The 22,456-nt window shown below is 44.3% G+C and overlaps 2 protein-coding genes across 5 annotated transcripts in view; one reads left to right on the top strand and one right to left on the bottom strand.

The window, feature by feature from the left end:
- Window positions 1-8,652, top strand: part of LOC310650798 (uncharacterized protein) — a 57,929-nt gene extending 49,277 nt beyond the window's left edge. The window contains exons 3-6 of one of the 2 annotated variants that reach the window (XM_083379535.1): window positions 4,502-4,555; window positions 6,826-7,155; window positions 7,916-8,044; window positions 8,397-8,652. In XM_083379535.1, the coding sequence (XP_083235661.1) occupies window positions 4,502-4,555; window positions 6,826-6,838 (67 nt within the window). In that variant the 3' untranslated portion in view covers window positions 6,839-7,155; window positions 7,916-8,044; window positions 8,397-8,652. Of the gene's footprint in view, window positions 1-4,501; window positions 4,556-5,378; window positions 5,565-5,707; window positions 7,156-7,915; window positions 8,045-8,396 lie in introns of those variants that run through there. The other variant, XR_014494438.1, reaches the window with a different exon arrangement.
- Window positions 7,589-22,456, bottom strand: part of SLC43A1 (solute carrier family 43 member 1) — a 58,722-nt gene continuing 43,854 nt past the window's right edge. Inside the window, exons 17-18 of one of the 3 annotated variants that reach the window (XR_014494435.1) lie at window positions 15,571-15,742; window positions 7,589-8,030 (exon numbers count right to left, since the gene is read on the bottom strand). The gene's annotated coding sequence lies outside the window, so the exon portion shown is untranslated. Of the gene's footprint in view, window positions 8,031-10,236; window positions 11,499-15,410; window positions 15,743-22,456 lie in introns of those variants that run through there. The other 2 variants (XR_014494436.1, XR_014494437.1) reach the window with 2 other exon arrangements.

Here is a 22,456-nt window from a genome sequence, read left to right as displayed (position 1 = left end):
GGAAACATACTTGATCGAACATTAGCTCCAGGAGTTAAAACGTAATATCATCAGATTGGCAGATGACAAAAAGACCGGAACATAGCAAATCCCTTAAAGCAGGTTTTTCCAAACTGTGAGGTGTACCTCACAGTTTGGGGAGGTTCAGACAGAGTGCAGGGGATGGTTGAAGAACCATTTTGTTGTACATTGTTACAATAAATCCTTGTTTCCCAAAGTTTTATTGAATTGTTTTCATCAGTTTTTTATGCTGATATATTATTAAGGCTTACAGTTTAAAGGTCTGTATATTACGATTACACTAAAGGGAGGTAAAAACAACAACAACAACGATAATGATAATAATAATGATAATAATAATGATAATAATAATAATAATAATAATAATAATAATAATAAGAAGAAGAAGAAGAAGAAGAAGAAGGAGAAGAAGAAGAAGAAGAAGAAGAAGAAGAAGAAGAAGAAGAAGAAGAAGAAGAAGAAGAAGTAGTAGTTGTTGAAGGGACCTTAGAGGTCATCTAGCCCAACCCCCTGCTCAGAAAGAAAACCTATACAATTTCAGACAAATGATTGTCCAGTCTCTTCTTTAAAACTTCCAGTGTTGGAGCATTCACAGCTTCTGGAGGCAGGTTGTTCCACTGGTTAATTGTTCTATCAGGAAGTTTCTCCTTCATTCTAGGTTGCTACTCTTTGATTAATTTCCATCCGTTGCTTCTTGTCTTGCCTTCAGGTGCTTTGGAGAATAGCTTGACTCCCTCTTCTTTGTGGCAAACCCTAAGATATTGGAAGACTGCTATATGTCACCCCTTGTCCTTCTCTTCATTAAACTACACATACCCAATTCCAGCAACCGTTCCTTATATCTTTTAGCCTCCAGTCCCCTAATCATCTTTGTTGCTCTTCTCTGTACTTTTTCTAGTCTCAACATCTTTTTTACATCATGGTGACCAAAACTGGATGCAGTATTCCAAATGTGGCCTTACCAAGGCATTGTAAAGTGGTATTAATACTCCACGTGATCTTGATTCTATCCCTCTTTTAATGCAGCCTAGTACTGTGTTGTCTTTTTTGGCAGCTGCAGCAGCACACTGCTGGCTCATATTTAGGTGATTGCCCACTAGGACTCCAAGATCCCTCTCACAGTTACTAATATTGAGCAAGGTACCACCTATACTACACCTGTGCATTTGGTTTTTCTTGCCTAAATGTAGAACTTTACTTTTTTCACCATTGAATTTCATTTTGTTACATAGCGCCCAATGTTCATGTCTGTCCAGGTCCTCCTGTATCTTAAGCCCGTCTTCTGGAGTGTTGGCTATTCCTGCCAGCTTGGTGTCATCTGCAAATTTGATGAGTTCCCCATCTATCTCCTCGCCCAAATCATTGATGAAGATGTTGAAGATCACTGGGCCCAGAACAGAGCCCTGGGGCACCCCACTACACACTTCCCTCCATGTAGATGCAGTTCAATTGAGGACCACATGCTGAGTACAGCTGGTCAGCCAGCTATGAATCCATCTGGTGGTGATGCTGTCTAACCCACATTTTTTTATCTTATCAAGTTGTGATCTACTTTATCAAATGCCTTACTGAAGTCCAAGTAAATTATATCCACAGTATTCCTCTGGTCCACTAATTTTGTCACCTGGTCAAAGAATGCATGTCTGACATGATCTGTTTTTGACAAACCCATGTTGGCTTTTGGTAATGACTTTGTTTGCCTCTAGGTGTTCGCTGATTCATTGTTTGATTATCTTTTCCAGCATCTTCCCAGGTATTGAGGTCAGGCTGATAGGTCTGTAGTTTCCTGGATCTATTTTTTTTCCTTTTTTGAAGATGGGAACTACATCAGCTCTTTTCCAATCCTCTGGTAGTTCTCCAGTGCTCCAGGATCTTTGAAAAATATAGTTCAGTGGTTCTGAGATCACATCTGCCAGTTCCTTCAGAACCTTGGGGTGTAATCCATCTGGTCCTGATGATTTGAATCCGTCTAGGGTGGACAGGTGTTCACTTGCCATTTTCTTGCCTATCTTAACTCGTGTTTCTAATCCATTTTTTACGGTAGTGTTTTTGATGGCTTGGACTGTTTTTCCCTTTGTGCAAAGACGGATGCAAAAAACAAGTTGAGTAGTTCTGCTTTCTCCCTGTTGAGAGATATTTAATAACAAACTAGAACAATGGTTAGAAATAAATAAAATCCATTTCATCTGGAATAAAGGTAAAGCTTTTTTATTTGGGTATGAAAAACTAAAGGCATGAAAAGAAGCAACAGAACATGCAGAAAAAATCTGGGTGTCTTGGTGGAACAACATGCAGCTGTAAGAAACAGCAAATTCAATCCTGCATCAGCAGAAATATAATCAAGAGAAGACCCTGTTCCTTCTTGGTCTGTCCATTCCTAGAATATTCTGAACCCCTATTTTCAAAAGGACACTGACAAACTGGAGCATGTCCACAGTAGAGCAACCAAAATGATAGGAAGAAAAAAAACCATGAACAAGAAACGTTGGTAGCATTGAATATGTTGGTCTAGAGAGAAGATGGGGATGAGACATGGTAGCTGTCTACAGGCATCTGAAAGACTGTCATGTTGAAGACAGGGCAGAAATTATTCAAAGTTATTTCAGAAGACAGGACAAACGACAAGGGATTTTAATTACAAGTCAAATTAAGTTGGATATCAGGAAAAATTTCCAGATAGTTGAGAGCTGTTCTCAGCCATGGAACTGACAAGTGTTGGGATTTGATGTATCTAAAGTTTGGATAGCCATTTGCTGGGGAGACTGAAGTAAGGGATTTCGGGATTGGTCAGGGGACTGGACTAGAAGCGCTCCCAGAAATCTTCCAACCCTTGTATCCTATGAGTCTGATGTTTGATATGATTCAATATTTCAGCAATGATGATGATCAAACTGCCATCAGCATCATCCGCACGATCTCATCATCTACAGCAGGGGTCCCCAACCCCCGGGCCCTGGACCAGCACCAGGCCATGGCACGCCAGCACAAACAAGCAAAGTCCCATCTGCGGGATGCAGGCAGCACACAAAACCACATCCCCTCCGGTCCGTGGAAAAACCTCTCTCCATGTAACTGGTCCCTGGAGCCCAAAAGGTTGGGGACCTCTGATCTACTGGTTTGACGAGGCACCTGGCGTTGCTTGCTTCTGAGCCTCTGGGCTTGGAGTGGATGCTCTACTTAGGAGGCAGGAGCCGTGCCATGGCCCTCTCAGATTAGGGGTTGGCCCTGGATTCTTCCATAGGTAAAGCCCATCTGGTTCCACTCACCGCATGTCCACTTGGTGGGCCTGTCACCTCAGTGCCCTGCCCACCATTTTACTGAGGGCATTCCTGGGAGACTTGGAGGGTTTTTTACAGCAAAAGTGGAAGGGAAAAAATATAGACACAATGCAGTAGCGCAGGCAAACACCTTTTGATCAGCATCCTGTGGGCGGCTGACGGGGACCAATCTCAATCCACAATCCCAGAAGTTGGAAGGAAGCTGGAGGGGGCGGGATTGCATTTAAAAATGGAAATCGGCGATTTCAAGCTGGGGGATGGTAGGATAAATGAGAACACCTGAGTTGCCTAGGAGTTGGTCCCCGGATCGGAGGACACCCCAGCCCACAGCCCCAACCGTCGGTCTCCGAAACGCCTAACATCCAAGACCTTCGGGCGTCGGAGAAGTGAGCGTGATTTTTTTTAAAAAAATTCCATTTATATCCCGCCCTTCTCCAAAGACTCAGGGCGGCTTACAAGCTTAGCAGTAGCCTTCATTCTATGTATATGCCTGCTTATTAGGGCTTTCACACACACCCCAAGCGGCACTATTACAAAGTCAGCTTAATTGGCCCCAACAATCTGGGTCCTCATTTTACCTACCTCGGAAGGATGGAAGGCTGAGTCAACCTTGAGCCTGGTGGGATGCGAACCTGCACTAATTGCAGGCAGCTGGTGTTACTTAAGGAGGCATTAGCCCACTGCTCCACCAAGGCTCTGTTGAATTAACACTCTGGGTGCAATTTGGACGTCCGGGGCTGCCCGCAAAAAGTGAAAGGAAGTTTTTGCCGCGCCTCGTCTGACTGTGTATACAGTACGGGCACAGTGATACAAAGCGCGTCTGATACTCTAGCCAGGCGAGGGACTAAGGTGGGGGCTGTTAGGAGCCGCGGAAAAGCGTTCGGATCCCAGGTCAGGTCCCGGGAGAGAGAAGTCGTTGGAAGCCGAACTAGGCGTCGGGGCGGAGGGCCTTTTGGGAGGCTGCCGGATGAGAAGCCAGGGCTCCCGCTCGCCGGCCGCCCTCGGGCCGGGCTGAGCGCTTGCGACGTCCTTATCCGAGCGGTGCTCGTCGCCTTGCTCCCTTTTGGACGGCACGGTCACTAAGCCCGGCTGGTCTGGACGTGGCAAGCCCCGGCGGGCGAAGGGGGAGCGGCGAGGCCGGCCGCCAAAAGGCTGGGGAAGAGCCAGCAAGATTTTTGCAAAGGCGCCCGGAAAGACTGCAGCGCCGTGAGAACAAGCTCACTTCGCCCCCACCGGAACCCAGGTCCTGGTCACAGGTGAGTCCGAAAGGCGGCCCGCTTTCGCCTGCTCTTTCCCAACTCCCCGGAGGGGGGGGGTGTTACGTATACACCTGTCCGGCCGACCGGACCGGACACAACAAGGGGGGTGTCCCGCGAGTCTGGGGCGGTCCGAGGCGGGGAGCGGCAGAGGGTCAGATCGCCGGAGTGTGTGTGTGTGTGTGTGTGTGTGTGTGTGTGTGTGTGTGTGTGTGTGTGTGTGTGTGGAGGGGGAGTCTTCCCTTGCCGCCTGCGCAGTGGGGAGGCAAAGTCGGGCTTGCTCCTCTTTGCCCGGGGAGTCCGCCCTCGCCTCTCGTCGGACGGGCGAAGGGATGCGCCCAAGGCAAGCCGCTCGGCTCCCGCGCCAGAGGCTGGAGGAAGCGGCGGAGGAGAAGCGGGAGCGAGCCTCTCCTCTCCTCCCCTCCCCACGCTCAGGCGGCTTTCAGGGGCAGCAGAAGGCCTCTGCGCTTTGCCTTGGCCCGTGCAGCGTCAGCGACGTCCCCGGAGCAGGCCACTTGTCTTGGGCGAAGGGCAAACTGTATCCCCCAGCTGGGCAAGAGGCAACCCTCCTGTGTGGTAGGGTCGGCTTTCTGCCTTCCCGAAAGCAAGCCAGCGGGGCCTTCCGAGCGGTCGCCGTCCTCCTCGCTTTGCCAGAACCGTTAGAGCAGGGGTAGGCAACCTCGGCTCTTTTTATGACTCACGGACTTCAACTCCCAGAATTCCTGAGCCAGCTTGGCTGGCTCAGGAATTCTGGGAGTTGAAGTCCGTGAGTCATAAAAAGAGCCGAGGTTGCCCTGTATTCGAGCTTGGCTGTATGGTCCCTGGCGGAGCTGGAAAGAGCAGGCGAGGGGCAGCTTTGGCCAGCTGGTCGCTGAGATCTGGCCTTGGAAGTGGGCCGTTGGAGCCTTCCAAGTTGCCCTGCTTTAAGAAAACTCAAACTCGGAGGCAGCTCTCATGCCTTCAGGTAGATTTAACGGTGCCTTTCCCAACCATTAGCTTTTCAGATGTAGTAGAGTTTTTAGACCAGGGGTCTTCAAACTTGGCCCTTTTATGACTTGTGGACTTCAACTCCCAGAATTCCTCAGCCAAGGTGCCTGGCTGAGGAATTCTGGGAGTTGAAGTCCACAAGTCATAAAAGGGCCAAGTTTGAAGACCCCTGTTTTAGACTATACTCCCCATAATGTTCCCGCTGTTGGGAGCTGTATTCCGTCCGAGGGACATGGCTGGTGGCTAATTAGGGAAGGCCGATTTAATTGAACCGATGCTTTGGGTGGTGGGATGCCTTCGAGTCATTTTTTAAGAAAACTCCTGGTGACTGCCCAGACAAGTCCCTGCAGTTTTCTTGGCAAGGTTTTTCAGAAGTGGTTTTCCATTGCCTGCTTCCTAGGGCTAAGAGAGAGTGACTGGCCCAAGGTCACCCAACTGGCTTTGTGCCTTAGAACTCATGGTCTCCTGATTTCTAACCTAATGTCTTAAGTCAATACAATCTGTGTCTCAGTTCATTTGAAGGGTTATCAAATAAAGAGAAACTAGATGATAGGAGCAGCTTTAGAAACAAAACAGTGACAAGACCACACTTCATATTTGACAGTTAAAAATCACAGGACCACCCCCCCTACCCCCACCCCCCACCGAGTCTTGAGCTAGTTTATTTCACTGTGGTTGACATTTGCTTGGCCTATTTATCCTACTTTAAAGTTTTTTAAAAAATATCTAGAAAAATGTTCATTTAAGGAATGCTTTAGTATAAACAGTCTTAAAAGCAAGCCCAATTTTGAAAACACACCGGAGCTAAAACCAGAGACTTTATCCCGTTTTAGTCATCTTATTCAATAATATGATTCAAGGGTACCATTGGCATTAATTGATCTGCTTAGTAAAAGCATCCATCCAAGTGGTAGCAAGTGTCATAATTAAACCAAAGTTCAGCCTTCTCCAGCTTCATGCCCTCCAGCCAGTGTGTTTCCAGAGGATTATGGGACTTAGAAGAGGATAGAGGTAGAAGGGACCTTGGAGGTCTTCTAGTCCATCCCCCTGCTCAAGGAGGAGGTCCTATACCATCTCAGTCAAGTCTCTTTTTTAAAACTTCCAGTGATGGAGCGCCCACGATTTCTGGAATATCTGGTGCCACTCCAAGTCTTTCTTGGAGGGCTTGAAGACTGAGAAGGGACCTTTCTTCCTTGACAGGCTGCTTAATTTCTGAGTTTTGCTTCTAATCAGAGATTAAGTCTGTCGGTAAGGGCAAAACACGGGCTACCTCTCTCCTGCAGATCCAAGTTGTGACAATCAGCCACCACCAAGCGTCGTTCTCCTGAGCCCTTTATGCCACAAAAAGCGCATCACCCTGGTGTGCCTGGTCCAGGGCTTCCACTACGAGTGGCCACTGGATGTGATCTGGGAGCGTGACGGCGAAAAGATTAATCGGCTCTCCTTTGCTACTGAGAAGGTCAAGGAACAAGGGAAGTGCAACTTCGCCACTGCCAGTCGCCTGAGTGTGTTGGCAAAGGAGTGGCAGAAAGGCCACAAGTATTCCTGCCTTGTCAACCAAACAGGGCAGGTGGTGGGTGACTCGGTGAAGAGCAGTCCAGACCACGAGACAGGTAAGGAAATGCTGGGCAATTAAGCAAGCGGCAAAGGCAGGGGTAGGCAACCTCGGCTCTGACTGAGGAATTCTGGGAGTTGAAGTCCATGAGTCATAAAAGAGCCGAGGTTGCCTACCCCCGGGCAAGGGGAATGAAGAAGCTGGCCGAGTTCTGTCATCAGGAAGACATGGCTGGAAAGTGGCTTGGTCTTCTTCCTTTCTGGAAGAGAAAACCTTTCTGGGCCTTGGAGATTGACTTACTAGTGGTCAAGCACGTCTGCTTCCCCCAACCAAAGGGCTGTTTGTTATTGGATCATCAGTCTAAAGTCAGTTTTACAAGGAAGAGGGTTGAGCAGAGCTGGCCTGAGTTCTACTTATGGCAACCCACGACCTCCACTGCCATATACACATATAGAGGGGAGGGAGAGAAATGGAGTCTCTGCATAGTCCCCAACAACCAAATTCCTCTGGCATATGGCTGAGGCAAAAATCCTGCAAACAATTTTCCCTAGAAACATCAGTAATAAAACACATTTTAAAATACACAATTTGCTACTTTTGCATGAACTCTCCAAGAGGACTGGCCAAAATCTGTTGCTTATTTATTGAAAGGATTCTGTGGAATGAAATGAAAAAAAGTCCAACTCAAAACATTTGGGTTGCAAGCTTTGCAAACTGAATGGGGGAGGGGGTATTAAAATATCAGCCTGAAATGTCTCCTTGAGCAATGCCGCTAGCTTCTGTTACAACAGCAACCTCTTCTTTCCTTCTTTCTGCAGAATCACCTTCAGGTATCTCTGAGGTTCAACTCACCCTTTATGCAGGACATTTTATATTCCTCCTACTAGGGGCCAAAAGCTTGGCCTACAGTGTTATTCTGGGCATTTACAAGATCTATAGAAAAAAAGGTAAGAGACAACTGTCTTGGTTAACAAAGAACAGCTTTTTGTTTCTGTTGAGACATCACATTGATAGTTTAATTGTAATTTATTGAATCAGCCACAAATGACTTTACTCACACAGCATACTAAGCTGATAAATTATGGTGATGGGTTCCCACTAAGAGTAATTAAACCACATTGTAGTTTAACCTCAACTGCAGATCCCACCTTTGTATAGCAAAGGCCCTGATAGGTATTGGGTATACAGTAAACATACACTGAGGTGTCTTATTTGGGACATATACTTAAGTGACGGGCAGCCATGTGCTGGTGGTCATTGCTGACTATATCCCTACATCTAAATTTACTTCCTTTGCAGGTCTCTAATTGCGTTACCTCCTACAGCAGTATTCACTCCCTTACCAGCCAAGCACAGATTTACGTATGGCTGCAGGCCTTTCCCAGTGAAGATCCATTCCATTTTGAAGTTTCCACATCCTTCATCTCAGCCTCTTCCTTCCAGAGGGACTCGTTGGTCACTTTATATTAAATTGTCCTATGCCTTGAGAAAATTTCAATACGTATTTTCTGCCTCATAATAAAGATGTTAGTGTTTCCTTATCTTTGTGTGGAAATTATTACAAGCCTTGGTGGAGTAGTGGGCTAATGCCTCCTTATCTTTGTGTGGAAATTATTACAAGCCTTGGTGGAGTAGTGGGCTAATGCCTCCTTAAGTAACACCAGCTGCCTGCAATTAGTGCAGGTTCAAGTCCCACCAGGCTCAAGGTTGACTCAGCCTTCCATCCTTCCGAGGTAGGTAAAATGAGGACCCAGATTGTTGGGGGCAATTAAGCTGACTTTGTAATAATGCCGCTTGGGGGTGTGTGTGAAAGCCCTAATAAGCAGGCATATACATAGAATGAAGGCTACTGCTAACGCTTGTAAGCCGCCCTGAGTCTTCGGAGAAGGGCGGGATATAAATGGAAATAAAAATAAAAAATAAAATAAATAAATTATTAATCCGGGTGGGTTTTCATATTGTCTCCAAATATTGGGCGAACTAAAAGAAACTGCAGCTATTCAGAGGAAATTATGATGACACATATTCCCACATAGCTGTCTTCCAAATCACATCGCTGCTCTCGTTAAATCCTGGGTCGCTTGTACTTCACATGTTGGTTGGTCTTCATTGCACTCAGTCTTCTGATGTCCTCCATCAAGGCAATGTGAATATAGAAAGGAACAATGTCACTGTTGGATGGGCAACTTTCATAAAATGTGCTGGAATACGAACCCTGATAATAGCATCATACTGTGCTTCTATCACCATAGTCAACGGAAATGAAAACACAGACGGTTTCATTAGAACTAGTTCAGGGGAAGGGGGAAATAATTGTTATGGTTGCATAGTGGGAGTGAAAATGGATGCCATTCAAGGCCCCAAGTCATGTCAAGCCTATTATCTAAACCAGGATTCAGCCTAGACTCGCCCAGGTGCCTTTCCCATAATCTATCAGACAGCAAACATGAGGGTCAGAGGAGCATGGGAGCAGAAGGGCTGTGGAACTAGGGGTCACAAAGTTTGGGGTTAGTTATCTTTTACAACAGCCTAATGAAATCTATCTGTATATTGGGAACAAAGCTGAGAGATGAACAGCACTTTGCTTTCATTCTACAGTGTTGTATAGAAAGCACATTGCATCTGCAAGTATTTAGTTAGGTGATTTGACAGAAATCTTAAAAGGGGATCTTATTCTTTTGTATTAAGTCTGTTGATTAAATAAGATGCTATGTTTTTAATGTGTAAGGATAAGGATCTAAGTTCCAGTGCTAAAAGCATGTTTCAAACAACAGGTAATAGTTCAGATGAAGAATTTTGCTATATTGAAATAACAAATTAAGCCTTGGCTTGCTTAAAAATGGTTTCTTGAATAGACCATAATTGACTAAGTTTATAAAAATGAATCTAGAGTATAAACACTGGATTCTAGATCCAAAACCCAGATAGGTTGATCCAAAACCCAGATAGGTTAATAATAAAGCTCCCCGGCCCAGGCTGAGAGTTTTTAGTTTTTAATTGGGGGTTTTATTCTCAGGGATTAAATTTAATTGTTTTTAATTGTTTTTAATTTTTGTATCACTGTTTTAAGTACCCTGTAAACTGCCCTGAGTCCTTCGGGAAAGGGCGGTATATAAATCCAATAAAATAAAATAAATAAATAAAGTCCTATTTAAACATACTTTTTTACAGAATATCAAAAATATAACAGTAGATATATATTTAAGATGGAGAAAGTTAAAACGATATTAATTAAGAGAAATCATAATTATTAAAATGAACTTTCTGCCAAGGCTTAATTTTCTGTCCAAATGCTCCCAATAAAAATTGAAAATAAAGTATTAACTGATAGAGACAATTTTTGGTGGACTAATAAATGATTGAGGGTTATATTTAAGTTAACTACAGTAAACTTTAAATTTGGAGGAACAAGTTAGTCCAGCAGCTCCAACCACCTTACTGTCTAACTTGGATTACAGATTGGATCATATCATCTTTTGATTGAGTTATCTTTATTGAGGGAACAGAAATTCCAGATCATTTGTATAAATGTCTTTGGACTGATAGAAACAGGAATAAATGCCTTAAACAGAGATCATGCAATAAGCAGTGTTTTAAAAATTTGTGATAAATACAGAAGAATGATTTATCTCTCACCTAGTTATTAAAATTTTATTTTAATAAAGAGAAAGCAAACTCAGTGGAGAGATAACAAATTGTATAAACGGCAAGAATTGATTAAGAAGAAAATATTTTGAAACTCTCTTTGAAAATGCCAGACTGATCCAACCATTTTCACTTTTCAAATAAACATTATAGAATTAAAAGAATCTCAGAAATGAGTGGGAACACTTGGAGATTCTCAATGAATTTGAAAACCTTTTAATGCAAATTCACAGCATTTGCTGGGCCTTAGGTGTTGAAATATGTTCAGAAACGAAACAATTTAAAAATGCTGTAATTAAATGGATGAAGATCCTACATATGCCTCAAGAGGAACGTCAATGGAAGAAATCCATTAAATTCACACCAAACATTATAGTTAGGGAAAAAAAACTGGCATAAGGTGTTTTATTGCTGATGTTTCACTCCAGTATTGTTTGCTAAAATGGGCAGCTTGCTCTCTAAAAATTGTTGGTAAAATAAAAACTAGGTTGGATCAGTTTTCCATATGCCAATCATTTTGAATAAAGTTATGTTGCTAATGCATTACACTGGATTCAAGTTGGGACACTTTAGGGATTTTAGTGAAAAAAGAAAAGGTAAATAAAACGTCTAACCTAGACTATTTATGACTGGAATGAAACTAGACATTTCACGCCTCGTGTATTCATCTGCAGTTTTAAATGTAATTTCTTTGCAGCCTGAAGTTCAGCAATAGATCTGTCTTCAAAATGTCTTTCAAGCTGGGTGGGACCACACCTGACCAAGACAAAGAAATGGTTGGGGAGGAGAACAGAATCATATTTAAATGTAATTAAAATGGCAATACCATTAATACAATCACTGTTTCTGAATTAATACTTTTCTCCATCTATCATGCTCAGACTTAACATTTGCTACTGGGGTGGGTGGGCAGGATAAGTCTTTTGGTGAGCCATTTTCAGTTTTGAGTTTTCTAGTAGCCATTTTTTTATTTTTATTTTTAAAGAATAACTTCCCATTCCAGAAGCTTTACAAGTATTCTGGTTATCAATTAATATGCTTCGGACACCACTAAAGTGATGGCTTATTTATTTATATTCATTTAAAATATAATAATAATAATAATAATAATAATAATAATAATAATAATAATAATAATAATAATAATAATAATAATAATAATAATAATAATTTTATTTGTATACCGCCCTTTTCCCGAAGGACTCAAGGCGGTGAACAGGGCAATAAATACTAAAATACAAAAATACAAAAATTAAGAAAAGATTAAACAAAGTGCCCAATAACTTACAACAATAAGTTAAAATACGTTAAAACAATAATAAAACCCAAACCCATCAGGCCAGGCCGGCTTGTTCAAACAAGTAGGTCTTTAGATCCCGTCGGAAGGAGCGAAGGTCGGGCGCCATCCGGAGCTCAACCGGTAAACGGTTCCACAAATCCGGCGCACCCGGATATAGGCATATAACACATCCTATATTAAACAGCTCAAACCCTCTCCCTCCCTCCCCCCCTAATCTATTTCATCAAAGAGTATTTGGACCTAATCAACCACTTTATTTCATTATATTTAAAACATAAAGGGAACACTGGGCAAGTCAAACTGGAGTTTGTTTAATCTTTGTCAGCTTCCCCCAACAACTGTTGCAGCCCAAAGCAGAACAAATGTTGGGGGTTCCTACTAATTTTATTGTTGCTGTTTATAACTGTAACACTGGGGGGGGGGAAAGATTCCCCCCCCCAACGCCTTGACTCATTTCTAGCTTCTCTATCTGGTTGATCTGCAGCTGCAGGAACTGTTTCCTGCCGCAGAGAGGCTTGTTTTGTTATTAAGAACAGGGTTGCCTCCATTTTATGAAAGAAACAAAAATTGTAAAAACCTTACCCATTTAGCACCTGCATCATCAAGGCAACTATTCTACCACAACACTACCACATTCTACCACTACAGATGACAGAATAGAGGGTGGAGGGGAGGTGAAGTGAACTTGGCCTTTTAAAAAAAAAGCATTCTTCTTCTGTTGCTCTTAAAGAATGCTGCATTTTCTCCTTTGCATATTGCTATTTCTCAGGTTGTTATCAAATAAAAGCCACATTTTAAGATGCTACTGTGGCTCCAATGTATCCTCTTGCAAAGTTTTAGCTCCCTTCATGCAGATACCCAATGCTTGTATTCACTGATACGGAGCTGTATGTCACACTGAGCTCTACCTCCTTTCCTTAGGCTGCTTCAAGCTGAGCTGGTGACTTCATGCTCAGATCCAAACAGTTTTCTTGGCAATCCTATAAAAATGGTTTGGCCCTGCTATCTTCAGGGATGACTCACACCCTGGTCGGTACCTCTTTACTCTCCTACCATCGGGTAGGAGATATAGAAGTATAGCCAGCCGCACCAACAGGCTGAAGAACAGTTTCTACCCATGGCCTGCCAGATTCCTGAATGGGAAATAACTCCATGTATGATAGACTTATGAGGCCGGCGCGTTGTGCAATAAGTTCACATGGTGTAATAAGGTGGTGGGTTTGTTGTCACTGTGAGTTGTGGGGGGGTGCACGAAGGGAGATGGGGCCTAGAGAGCGGTTGGAGATCCAGCCGATCCGAATCCGATCGATTGCGACTAAGAACCTATACTAGGTCTTATCTCGCTGCGATAAGGGAGGCGAGGTCTAACCACTTCGCCACCCTTATCGCGTCCGCAGATAATCGCCCGGCTGCCCTGTTTAGGGTGACTCGCTCCCTCCTGAATCAGGAGGTGAGGGAGGATCCCTTGCAGGGTCGTGCCGAGGAGTTTAACCAGCATCTGTCGGACAAAATCGCTCGGATTCGGACCGGTCTGGACTCTGACTGGGCAGAGTCTGTCGAGCAGGACACGGGTGGTCTTGTCGATATCACCTGGGAGGAGTTTGATTCTGTGACTCCGGAGGAAGTGGACAGGATCATGGGGAGGCTGAGCACCACCACATGTTTATTGGACCCGTGCCCTTCCTGGCTGCTTTATGCAGCCCGGGAGAGGACACGTAGCTGGTTCCAGGCAGTTATATCGGCCTCTTTGAGTGAGGGTAGCTTCCCCGCCGTCTTGAAAGAGGCGGTGGTGAGGCCTCTCCTCAAGAAGCCTGCCTTGGACCCAGCTATATTGAACAACTTTCGTCCTGTCTCCAACCTTCGCTTTCTTGCGAAGGTTGTTGAGAGTGTGGTGGCACATCAGCTCCCTCTGGTCCTGGATGAAGCGGATTATCTAGACCCGTACCAATTGGGTTTCAGGCCCGGGTACAGCACGGAGACGGCATTGGTCACGCTGGTGAATGATCTCTGGAGGGCTCGGGACAGGGGGCATTCCTCTGTCCTGGTCCTATTAGACCTCTCAGCGGCTTTCGATACCATCGACCATGGTATCTTGCTGCGGCGTCTCGGGGGATCGGGAGTGGGAGGCATGGTTTTGCAGTGGTTCTCCTATCTCCAGGGACGCTTGCAGTCGGTGTTGGCAGGAGGGCAGAGGTCGACCGCGAGGTCTCTCATTTGTGGAGTTCCTCAGGGGTCGGTCCTCTCGCCTCTCCTGTTCAACATCTATATGAAACCGCTGGGTGAGATCATTCGTGGTTTTGGAGTTGGGTATCATCAGTATGCTGATGATACCCAGCTTTTCTTTTCGACCCCAAACCACCCCAGTGATGCCCTCACCGTGATGTCCCGCTGCCTGGAGGCGGTTCGGGTCTGGATGGGGAGGAACAGACTTCAACTCAACCCCGACAAGACCGAGTGGCTTTGCATACCTTCATCCCGGGTTTATTCGGACATTCCACCTCTCGCTATGGGGGGCGAATTATTACCCCCCGTAGATAGGGCTCGCAACTTGGGAGTCCTCCTAGATTCACGGCTCACCCTGGAAGACCATATAGGAGCTGTGACTAGGGGGGCTTTCGCCCAGGTTCGCCTGGTGCGCCAGTTGCGGCCCTATCTAAGCCGGGATGATCTATGCACGGTCACTCACGCGCTCGTGACCTCTCGACTAGACTACTGCAACGCTCTCTACATGGGGCTGCCCTTGAGGACCACCCGGAAGCTCCAACTGGCACAGAATGCAGCCGCGAGAGTTGTGTCGGGAGTTTCCCGATACTCCCATGTCACACCTCTGCTCCGTGAGCTGCATTGGCTGCCAGTTGTCTTCCGGGTGAGATTCAAGGTACTAGTTATGGTATTTAAAGCCCTACATGGCAGGGGGCCGGAGTACCTTAGGGAACACCTGCTGCCGGCATCAACTTCCCTCCGCCCTGTGCGTTCCCACAGAGAGGGACTCCTCAGGGTGCCACCGGTCAGAGAATGTAGATTGGTGGCCCCCAGGGGGAGATCTTTCTCTGTGGGCGCCCCGGAGTTATGGAACCAGTTACCGGTTGAGCTCCGGACGGCGCCCGATCTTCGCTCCTTTTGCCGCGATCTGAAAACATACCTGTTCGAACAAGCCGGCCTGGCCTGAGGGTGGGATTGCTGGGGTTTTTTATTATCATTTTATTGGGGGTTTTATTAATGTATTTATTGTTTTTATGGGCATGTATTTAATTACTTTTTAATTTTTGTAACTTTATGTTTTATTCTTGCCCTGTACACCGCCCTGAGTCCTTCGGGAGAAGGGCGGTATAGAAATATTAATAAATTAAATTAAATTAAATTAATCTCATTGTACACATGTTGCACTTTGACAATAAAGGTTGATTTGATTCTTGGATTTTTCTTGATTTCCCCATATACCAACAGCCCTGACATTCTCTGGAAATCTCCCATCAAAGCACTGATCAGATCTAACCCAGAAGGGGTCTGCCAGGTGATGCCACCTACCAAGGTGAGGTTAGTTTTCCTTCTGTTGAGACAAGTTCATTCAGCCTCAGCTTCCACTATCAATGAGCTGGCTGGGAATGTACTCAAAGTCCACAATGGGTTTTGAAGGGTATGATGGCCAAAAGGAAAGGAATCATCAAGGTCCACTCCTTTCCTCTTGAAACGCAGCTTTCTACAGTTAGTAGAGAAGGAGAACCTGAGATAACTCAAGAGTGTTTGCCTTTAAAGCCATGCTCTACTACTTGATCAGGAGAAAGCAGTATTCCACCTATTCACTGCATCACAATGTGTTCACAGCGCCACCCGCTGGCTGGTACACAAATCATATCAATACCGATTCCTTTTTGTGTCCCAATCTTCCTCTTTTATGTTGCCCACAATAATTGTATTTGCTACGCTTTGTATAAAGCACGAACCAGCCGTTTAGAAGTTTTTGTATTTTAGTACTTGAAAGAGAAGCATTTATGACCATTCACTCTGTTACTTGTCAGGCAAGCGGAAGTGACTAAGAATAGCAAAAGGACGGGCCAATTCATGCTAAGCAGAATTTTCCTCTGCTGGAAACTGACAAACCTTTTTTTTTCTTTCCTAAATTTGATCCTGAAGGGAAGAATGGACTTTTAACCAAAAATTATTCATACAACACCCTGCACCTCAAACTAACCAGCCACTGATTACGTGCCATGAAATAGTTTTCATCTCCTAAGGACCGAATAGCTTTTCACCATGAGGATCGGTCCCAAACTGGTCTTTCAAGTCTCCCAAAGATGCACTTGTTGCCACTGAACTGAACAATCTACCTTGCAGCTAGCCATCCTCTTCTTTTTCTTCCACCTTTCCCAGCCTTAGAGCTTTTTTTCCAGAGAGTGAGTTCTTTGCATAAACCACAGTTTAGCATATTATGTGCACCCAGAAAGTTGGGAGAGGCACTGACCTAGGGTACCAGTTTCAGGGCACGAATGGCTCCTTCCTTGCATACTAAAAATGCAAATCTTTGCATTGGTAAGATATTGATACCATTAACAATGCCACATATCCTTGAGTTGTCATATTGGCACACTCATTCTGTATAGCTGGATATACAATAGTTGGTTCTTTTATCTTCTAGAGGGTGCATACCCAAACCAATTATCGTTCTTTGGAACACTCTGAACAAGCTATATAGTTTTCACAGATACGGTTTCTAAGAATGGGATTTCCCTTCCTTACTCCTAAGAATGGGATCTCTTCAATGAACCGACCTGTATTTTGTAATATGATCCCTGGAAGCGTGTATTGGAAGAAGGGTATAAACATTTTTAAAAGAACATAAATTAATGAATATTGAATATTTGCTATAAATGTAGACAAAGCTTTCTGGCCTAATGACCATGTACTCTTGTTTTGTTCCAGTTCCATATGCATGAATTCCCTACATTAAATGTACCTTTAGTTGAAAGGATTTTTTTCCCCTTTCAGTTTAATTGAGCTGTTTCTGACTCGTATATTATGAATAATGGAAAACAAAGGAAAACTGCTTGACATTTTCCAGGCAGAGATTCTTTATATGTGCAGGAGAAAATACTATTTCTAAAATATAATCAAATGTTCCTGAAATCAAGTTTTTAATTATTCATAGATGGCAATCTTGTTTGTTTTAAAGTCCATTTCAAGAACCTTAAAGCAAAAATTTCCAACATTTTTGAGGTGTCCAATTCTCCCCCCATTTTATTAAATGAAGCACAAGGTAAAGGTTTATAATAATAAGGGCTCAGGAAAACCAATCATACATTAGCATAGACTCCGGTTCATAAAAAGAAGATCTGCTTCAAGATGATTTTGAATCCCGGTGACTTAACGAACTCCTTTATAAAGATTTATTGGCAGCAACATGGAAGTGGTTTGCTGTGGGCCCCCTTCCAAGATATTTTTTATTTTTTACAATTTCCAGTCTAGCCTACAGCCTCAGTGTTCCCTGGCAATCTTCCATCAAGTACTAATAAGGCCTGATGCTTCTCAGCATCCAAGCCCAAACAACAGGGCCCTAAATATGGATTGAAGGAGGAGGCAGAATTCTATCTGGAGAGGAGACTACATGCTGTTTCTCTATGAAGTCATCTAGATAATGTTGCACTCCATGAATTCAGCCACATGCAAGTGTTGGGCTCAGAGCATTCAACATCATGTTAAACCACAGTTCACACCCAATGCCGTTTTACACCCCACCCTTAGCTTCTTAAATAAACACAGAGGCTTTTAGCTCAGGTACATGATGTCATCTGAACCTGGAGCAGATGCCATTGTTAGTTTGTGGAAGCTGGAGTTGAACTTCTAGGACAAGCATAGTTGTGGATTGTTTGCCATCTTTGATTGACAAAGCATGCTGGCTGGATTCAAATCACATCATAATTTACTGCATTATGGGCCGCCAGTTTCTAAAAAGTTTTGCTCTGTTCCATGATGAAAATTAACTTTCTTCTCCTGTCATAAATACCACAACATATTTTACTGATTGCCCTTCCCATCCAAATAAACAAATCCATTTACAGTGCTGCATTAAAAAAAATAGTCGCATTGGTAACAATTGTATGTTGCCTACAAAAACAGACAACCTAGTGGATAATGCATTAAGAGTCTAGTAAATAAACAACTGAGAGAGCTCTGAAGGGCACCGAAGAAAACTGGCAAACATCCTTCAGAATTTATTTTCAAACTTATAATAAAATGTTTCCCCAATAGCATCTCCTAGCTGCCTAATCCTACAAACCAAAAGACCAAAATGACAGCACAGTTAGTCTCTACCCCCAGAAAGGGCTTGGGGAAAGAGTCCAGCAATGAGTTTCTTCCATTAAAAAAGGTGATGGGGGTCTGCATGCACTCCCCAAAAAAGCTCACAATTCAACCAGACAGGAGAGGAAGATGCAGCCAAATGAGACCCACTGTAGTATTTATATAGAGAGAGAGAGAAAGAGGGGGAAAAGGAGGGGAGCAGAAATTACTTTGCCACTCCAGTAATTGTGTCATGGATACCTACTAGATATTCCCTCTGACACTTGTAGAACCCTCGTTAGCTATAGATATACAGATTTTGTGAGCTGCCTGAGGGGGAATCCTTGGATCAGAAAGATAGGATATTAATTAACTAAGCAGAAGGAGCTGTCTTAGATAGAGTCAGACCAATTACCGTATTCATCTAACCCAGATCTGTCTAGCTTGATTGGCAGCAGGTCTCGGGCAGCGCCGTTTCTCAGGCACACTACCTGAAAACCTTTCACTGAAGGTGCCGCAAATTGATTTGGGGACTTTATGTATGCAAACCCATCTCTGCCCCTGAGCTACGTCTTTTCTCTCTGCCATGCTACAGTCACGGAAGCAACAGGTGTACCACCTGGAGAAAAGATGGCACTTTCTAAAAAAAAAAAAAAAAGAATGTTCTACAACGATACCCCATCCTTGGCTATCCTCATGACTGCTGTCGCTTGCTGCTCTCCAGCCGGTCAGTTCAAAAGCTGTGGTCCAAAACCAGAAAAATAACTAGTGGTTACTGGGGAATGGACAGCTGGATGCACATGGTATATATGCTCTCTCCTTACTTCTGAATAGGTGGCTGTGTAAGGCACACAACCAGCACACAACCAAAAGAAGTAAGTAGCTGCCCAGCCCTTTGAATCAGCCTCCTACTTGAAATCAGTGAGATCCCTGCTTTTTTAGGACCTTCCGGAGGTCTTTCCCCCCCCCCCCAAGCAGTGGTGGGATTCAAATACGTGAACAACCGGTTCTCTGTGTGGATGCTGCTTCCGGAAGTCCATTCTGGGCCTGGGCAACAAAAAATTAGCTACCAGTTCTGCCGAAGTGGTGCGAACCAGCTGAATCCCACCACTGCCCCCAAGCACGTGGGGAGAAGCTGTGAGGAAGTCTGGTCCGGCACCTGGGGGAAGGGAAGGAAGGGTACTTTTGTTTTTAATCATAGTTTTATGGATTGCGGCGAGCCAACTAGTCATTACATAAAATAGGCAAGCCATAGAGTTTCTATTTTTTGTAAGCCGCCTAAAGTCACTGAGTGAAAGGGCGGCCATATAAGCCCTCTAGATAAATTAAAAATTAAAAAAAGAAAAGCAACTATCAAAGGATGCCCTCCGTCACTACCCTGAAAGTTGGTCTTTTTCCCCTCACTGAAACAATTGCACAAAATAGCACTGAAAAACAGCAAACGTACTGAACGTCATTCCCCAAGTTATAACCACACATTACCCAATGTAATTCGCTTCTGAACACGAGTGCAATCAACTCCAAATTGTTTAGCTTTTTGAAGTAATGCCGAATGTTTTTTTGTCTCAATCAAGGCTTGAGACTTCTCTTGGTGTCATGGCATCTGGCCACCTTTTAATCTCTACAGCTTTTTGCCATTTCTTATCCTCTTCTTGATATAAGCGCAATGCAAGTTACAAACCTCCTTAGTGAAGCTCTTCCCTCAACTACACATACCAGCAATCTGGTTCAGTCAGCGAGATTTATGCAAGCATTCAAGTCTTGAACAAAATGACAGCTTATTAGTTCAGAACTAAAGCATGTTGTATTAATATCCAAATGCAACCAGGTTATACATGGATTGCCTTGCTTTTGATGTCTCATGAATATTTAGCCTTATCTCCATTTTGGAGCAGTTGGACATGTGTGCAGGTAGTCTTTGATTTACGACTGGCCACTTAGCAAACATTCAAAGTTCTGATAAACCTACCTGGGGGGGGAGGGGTTTACTTACAACACAGATTCAAAGTTCCAACCTTAGGCCTTCCACAGGATAACATGAATGAATTTCAGGTACTCAGTTCAGGCCACATCTACAGTTGCCTGCGGCATCTTGTGATCGCATGACCGGTTTTTACAATAGTTTTGCTGAAAACTGACATTAATTTCTGGTGTTTGGCAAAACCACACTCATAGTGAACCATTGGTTTACTTAGCGACCACTGCAAAGGTCATCACATGACAGACCCCGTTTAAAGACAGTCATGAGTTACAACCACGATGGGCAGGCTCTGCTACAGTCTCAAGGACTACCTCTAAATGCCCTTTTAAGACAAACTGGAATTTGAAGCAGGTGAATGGGGTGGGTTATTTATTGGTAGCACCAAGTATCTGCACATTCTGACCCGTCTCGGATTAAGTAGAAGTATTAGCAGGGTTAAAACTAATTTACCTTTTTTCATTTCCCCTTTCCTGAAGGGTAATAATGGTGGAAAAAGATATATGTGTTGATTACCACAGAAATTAATAAGCTTCACATACACATCCCTTGCATTGGGCTAACTAACTTTAACCTGTTCTGAGTGTTTGTTTGTTTTTTAACCTCAGCACTGATGCTGGGAAATGAACAATTCTGAATGAGAGGAGCTGACTAAGGAAAAGTAAGTCAAGATATCGGTCAAATAATGGCATTGTCCTAAAAGATACAGAAGTCTCCATCACTTGTGTTCTGAAACTTGTCTTACACTACTTAACACTTTAGCTCTGGAAAATTTCTAAGGTCACCATGAATAAAATCCTTCCTATCTTCTGATGCCAGATCAGACAATATCCTACTTAGAGAAAGGCAATTCCTCATTTTAGGCTGGATAGACTGGGAACATCACTATTTCTATGTCTCTGTCATGTTCTAAAATAACCCCCTAATTAAATGCTTCTGATACTGCTTTTAAAGAGGCCTTCTCTCATTCTCTATGCCTTGGCCATTGGCCTGTTCTTATTCTCCCAGTATCTTGGCTAAGGTGATCATGCAGACAGTGATGTATCCACTCCATTTACTACGGATGAAATGAATAAGATAAATCCATTTCACTCTGGTGTTCATGGTGCAGACTGTTCCAACTGCCCCTGTATTGAGGGACGAGAAGATCTGCTAGGCATTTTCTAATGGACAGTGGCTACAGTATCTTTCTGGGCTGCTTCCAAAGGTCGGCACCAGTAGCTTTTCCAGAAGCTCGTCTTCTGCCTTGTAGAAAAATGGTCCAGCAGGAAGAGATCCTGGAAAACTACTGGCCTTCCCAGTTGTACTGCAGGCCTCTACCTCCTCCTTTTGCATTTGTGCAAAATGATTGAGGGGGAAAAATCATTAAAAGGAGTAGAAAGATGGGCCCATTTAAATGCCATTACTAGGTTTTTGCTTTCCCAAGTATAACAGGCATGAGAGCATCACTCAACAGAGGCTGCTTCTAAATCAGATGAGTGACAAGCTGTGTCACTTTGTGTTTAACACACTGATGAGAGAGATGCACACACATACACACACAGACAATAGGAACAGATGACAGACAGATGAGAGACAGACAGACATTGCCCTAAAGCAGGCATCTCAAACTGCTGGCCCGTGGGCCAGATGCGTCATGCCGAAACTGCGCCCACCCCACTGCCAGCAATGGGGGAAAAAAGTACCAATACATCGCGCAACGTCATGCGACGTCGTGAGTTTGACATGCCTGCTCTAAAGGAATGTCCCGATGAATTGAGGTAAAAATGGTGGGTATAACCTGCTCTGGCTCCTTTACGTATTTGCAATTTAAAAGTAACTCTGGACTTCCGGTGGCTGCGCGGCGCCGGAGACAGCCTTCCCGGGCTGCCCGTGGCTCAGCTGAGTAATTTTCACCCGAAACAGCGCCGATCAGCTGTTCGGGTGAATTTGAAGCCCCCTCCTCGGGAGAAGAGGAGGGGGTGAGGCCCCAGGTAGGGGTCGAGTTCTCCGGGGCCGCCTGAGCTTGTAGCTTGGGCGGCTGAAGGATCGAACTCCCCCGTAGCCTGGGTCGCTCCCAGCTGGTCAGCGTCTCTGCTCCGGATTTCTTGGAGCAGAGCCAGGCGTTTGCGACCACCCCTGCCTGAAGGAAGGACTATGGAATAAAAGGAGCAGGCAGAG

This window comes from Vipera ursinii (genome assembly GCF_947247035.1).
Source record: "Vipera ursinii genome assembly, chromosome: 1".
In the NCBI taxonomy this organism is placed as follows: Eukaryota; Metazoa; Chordata; class Lepidosauria; order Squamata; family Viperidae; genus Vipera; species Vipera ursinii.
This window is presented reverse-complemented; position numbering and strand designations above follow the sequence as displayed.